Genomic DNA, 4,337 nt, shown 5'->3' on the forward strand with positions numbered 1-4,337 from the left:
ACCCCAATGACCCCTGAGTGACCACTGACCCCTGCTCCCCAAATTTCCCCCTAATTTCTCCCAATTTTTGGGGTTTTCTGACCCCAAATGACCCTAATTGACCTCTCAATGACCCCTGGGTGACCCCAATGACCCCAGTGACCCCCGGGTGACCCCGACTGACCTCTCAATGACCCCTGGGTGACCCCAATGACCCGTTATCATAAAGTATCATTGAAATATCCGAAAGTATCCCAAAGTTACACTGGAATGAACCCAGAACGAACCCAGGGGTGCCCAAAACATCAGACACGGCCTCAGGAGCCACTGCTGCCTCTGGAGAGGGGAAAAACTGGATTATATTAGCATAAATTAGCATAAATTAGCATAAATTGATCTAAAATTGTCAAAAAAATGCCCTAAAGTTTGACTGGAATGAACCCAGGGCCGGGCAAAGCCTCGGACATCACAGCCCGGAGCCCCTGCTGCCTCTAAAAAGAGAAAAAACGGGGTGAAATTAGCATAAATTAGCATAAGTTAACCCAGAATGAACGCAGGGCCGGGCAAAGCCTGGGACATCACAGCCCGGGGCCACCGCTGCCTCCGGAGGGAAAAACGGGAGAAATTCTCCAAAATCACCCCAAAATCAGGCACAGTTACCCCGAACCGACCTCTGGGAGGCCAAATTACCACAGAATCGGGTAGAATTGGCCCAAAATCAGGAAAAATTACCCCAAAATCAGCAAAAATTACCCCAAAATCGCCACAAAATCAGCGCTCAAAGAGCCCAGAGACCCCAGAGGGCCCCCAAGGAGCCCCTAAAGAGCCCAAAAACACCCAAAAGACCCCAAAAAAGACCCCAAAAGACCCCAAAGAGACCCCAAAAGACCCCCAAGAGCCCCCCCAGCCCCTAAAACCCCAAAAATCTCCCAATTCCCCCCAAAAGGCCCCAAACCCCCCCGAGCCGCCCAGCCCAAAAACACCCAAAAGACCCCAAAAAAGACCCCAAAAGACCCCAAAGAGACCCCAAAAGACCCCCAAGAGCCCCCCCAGCCCCTAAAACCCCAAAAATCTCCCAAATCCCCCCAAAAGGCCCCAAACCCCCCGAGCCGCCCTCACCTCCTCGGCCATGGGCTCGCGTGCCCCCCGGCGTCCCCCAGCCCCCGCTCGGGGGCGGCCTCGGCGGGGCAGGGCCCGGCCAGGACCCCCAGGCAGCGCTGCAGCTCCGCCCTGACCGAGCCTGGACCTGAGACAGCCTGGGACACGGCCTCTCGGAGCCACTGCTGCCTCTAAACGGGGAGAAAACGGGGTGAAATTAGCATAAATTAGCATAAACTAGCAATAAAATATCATAAAAATAGCTAAAAGTGTCCCAAAGTTACACTGGAATGAACCCAGAACGAACCCAGGGGTGCCCAGAGCCTGGGACACGGCCTCAGGAGCCACTGCTGCCTCTGGAGAGGGGAAAAACTGGATTATATTAACATAAATTAGCATAAATTAGCATAAGGATATCATAAATTATCATAAAATAGCTAAAAGTATCCCAAAGTTACACTGGAACGAACCCAGGGGTGCCCAGAGCCTGGGATCACGGCCTCAGGAGCCACTGCTGCCTCTGGAGAGGGGAAAAACGGGGTGAAATTAGCATAAATTAGCATAAAGTTATCATAAAATATCATAAAAATAGCTAAAAGTATCCCAAAGTTACACTGGGATTAAAGCAGGAGTGCCCAGAGCCTGGGACACGGTCTCTCGGAGCCACTGCTGCCTCTGGAGAGGGGAAAAACGGGGTGACATTAGCATAAATTAGCATAAAGTTATCATAAAATATCATAAAATATCATCGAAATAGCCAAAAGTATCCCAAAGTTACACGGGGATTAAAGCAGGAGTGCCCAGGGCGTCAGACACGGCCTCTCGGAGCCACTGCTGCCTCTAAACAGAGAGAAAATGGGGTGAAATTAGCATAAATTAGCATAAGGTTATCATAAATTATCATTGAAATATCCAAAAGTATCCCAAAGTTACACTGGGATGAACCCAGGGGTGCCCAAAACATCAGACACGGCCTCAGGAGCCACTGCTGCCTCTGGAGAGGGGAAAAACTGGATTATATTAGCATAAATTAGCATAAATTAGCATAAATTGATCTAAAATTGTCAAAAAAATGCCCTAAAGTTTGACTGGAATGAACCCAGGGCCGGGCAAAGCCTCGGACATCACAGCCCGGAGCCCCTGCTGCCTCTAAAAAGAGAAAAAACGGGGTGAAATTAGCATAAATTAGCATAAATTAACCCAGAATGAACGCAGGGCCGGGCAAAGCCTGGGACATCACAGCCCGGGGCCACCGCTGCCTCCGGAGGGGAAAACGGGAGAAATTCTCCAAAATCACCCCAAAATCAGGCACAGTTACCCCGAACCGACCTCTGGGAGGCCAAATTACCACAGAATCGGGTAGAATTGGCCCAAAATCAGGAAAAATTACCCCAAAATCAGGAAAAATTACCCCAAAATCAGGAAAAATTACCCCAAAATCAGGAAAAATTACCCCAAAATCAGGAAAAATTACCCCAAAATCAGGAAAAATTACCCCAAAATCAGCAAAAATTACCCCAAAATCGCCACAAAATCAGCGCTCAAAGAGCCCAGAGACCCCAGAGGGCCCCCAAGGAGCCCCTAAAGAGCCCAAAAACACCCAAAAGACCCCAAAAAAGACCCCAAAAGACCCCAAAGAGACCCCAAAAGACCCCCAAGAGCCCCCCCAGCCCCTAAAACCCCAAAAATCTCCCAATTCCCCCCAAAGCCGCCCTCGCCTCCTCGGCCATGGGCTCGCGGGGCTGCGGCTGCGCCTCCCCGGCCGCCACCGCCATCTCCAGCAGCCCCTGCAGCGTGTGCGGGGGCTCCCGCCGGCCCCCGCCGGCCCCGCCGCCCGCCGCCGCCGCCATGGCCGGTCCGAGAGGCCTCGGGGCCGATCCGCTCCCGCCCCGGGCCCGCCCGGAGCGCTCCGGTCCCGCCAGGCTCCGCTACGGCCGCCAGCCGCGCCTGGCCGCCGCCATCTTGGACTGGGCGGAAAAGGCGGGGCCTGCGGCGGAAAAGGGGCGGAGCATCGTGTGTATTGTTTATGGCCGGCCACACGCTGGGCTCATTGTGAGCCTACGGCGGTGAGTGACGGCGAGATGGGTCAATGGGAGGGGAGAGTGGGAGGGACGGTGGCCAATAGGAGGTGAGGGAAGAGGCTGGGTTTAGCCAATGGAAGGGAAGAGGAGGGACTCGTGTGGTTTTACCTAATGAAAATACAGCGCTGCGTGACCGGCAGCTCTCTGGACCAATAGCACGCCCTCATCGCCGCTGACCAATGCGGTGTAGCCGCCGTCTCCACCAATCACCTCGCCGAGCGCCTCACGGAGGGGGCGGGACTCCCCCGCGCGCAGCCAATCGGAGCGGCGGCGCGGAGGGCGGGCGGCCAATGGGGATGGCGGAGCGGGCGGCGGGAGCGGGCGGGCGGCGGCGCCGGGGCCGCGCCGGGCCCGGTACCGGGGTGCCCGGTGTGTTCTGTCCCCGTCCCGGTACCGATGCTCCCGGTCCCGCTGTCCCCGTCCCGGTACCGAGTCTCGGTTCCCGCTATCCCGCTCCCGGTACCGATGCTCCCGTTCCAGCTGTCCCTATCCCGGTCCCTGCCGCGTTCCCGCTGTCCCTGTCCTGGTCCCGCTGTCCCTGTCCCAGACCCTGTCCCTATCCCGGTCCTGCTGTCCCGGTACCGATGCTCCCTGTTCCCTGCGGTACCCGGTTCCGCTATGCCGTCCCGGTCCCGATGCTCTCCCGTTCCTTCTGTCCCGGTCCCTGTCCGGTTCCCTCTGTCCCGTTCCCAATGCTGTCCCGTTCCCTCTGTCCCGGTCCCGATGCTCTCCTGTTCCTGCTGTCCCGTTCCCTGTCCCGTTCCCACTGTCCCTGTCCCTGTCCTGTTCCCACTGTCCCGGTCCCTGTCCCATTCCCTGTCCCTGTCCCGTTCCCTGTCCCTGTCCCGGTCCCTGTCCCGTTCCCTCTGTCCCGTTCCCTGTCCCGTTCCCACTGTCCCTGTCCTGGTCCCTGTCCCGTTCCCTCTGTCCCTGTCCCGTTCCCACTGTCCCTGTCCTGGTCCCTGTCCCGTTCCCTCTGTCCCTGTCCCGTTCCCACTGTCCCTGTCCTGGTCCCTGTCCCGTTCCCTCTGTTCCTGTCCCGTTCCCACTGTCCCTGTCCCGTTCCCTGTCCCGTTTCCTCCGTCCCTGTCCCTGTCCCATTCCCTCTGTCCCTGTCCCGTTCCCTCTGTCCCTGTCCCGGTCCCGTTCCCACTGTCCCGTTCCCACTGTCCCTGTCCC

The 4,337-nt window shown here is 57.0% G+C and overlaps 1 protein-coding gene across 1 annotated transcript; it reads right to left on the reverse strand.

The window, feature by feature from the left end:
* Positions 1 to 1,098: 1,098 nt before the first annotated feature.
* HSPBP1 (HSPA (Hsp70) binding protein 1) lies at positions 1,099 to 3,046 on the reverse strand (the record flags this gene model as incomplete). The annotated part of the gene is made up of 2 exons (XM_041461850.1): positions 2,796 to 3,046; positions 1,099 to 1,268 (listed from the first exon to the last, which is right to left on the reverse strand). Coding segments are annotated over exons 1-2 (302 nt in total), but the record flags the coding sequence as incomplete, so codon positions are not given.
* Between the last annotated feature and the right edge of the window lie 1,291 nt (positions 3,047 to 4,337).

The sequence above is a fragment of the Pyrgilauda ruficollis genome, unplaced genomic scaffold (genome assembly GCF_017590135.1).
Source record: "Pyrgilauda ruficollis isolate IOZ18807 unplaced genomic scaffold, ASM1759013v1 scaffold1557, whole genome shotgun sequence".
Taxonomy (NCBI): domain Eukaryota; kingdom Metazoa; phylum Chordata; class Aves; order Passeriformes; family Passeridae; genus Pyrgilauda; species Pyrgilauda ruficollis.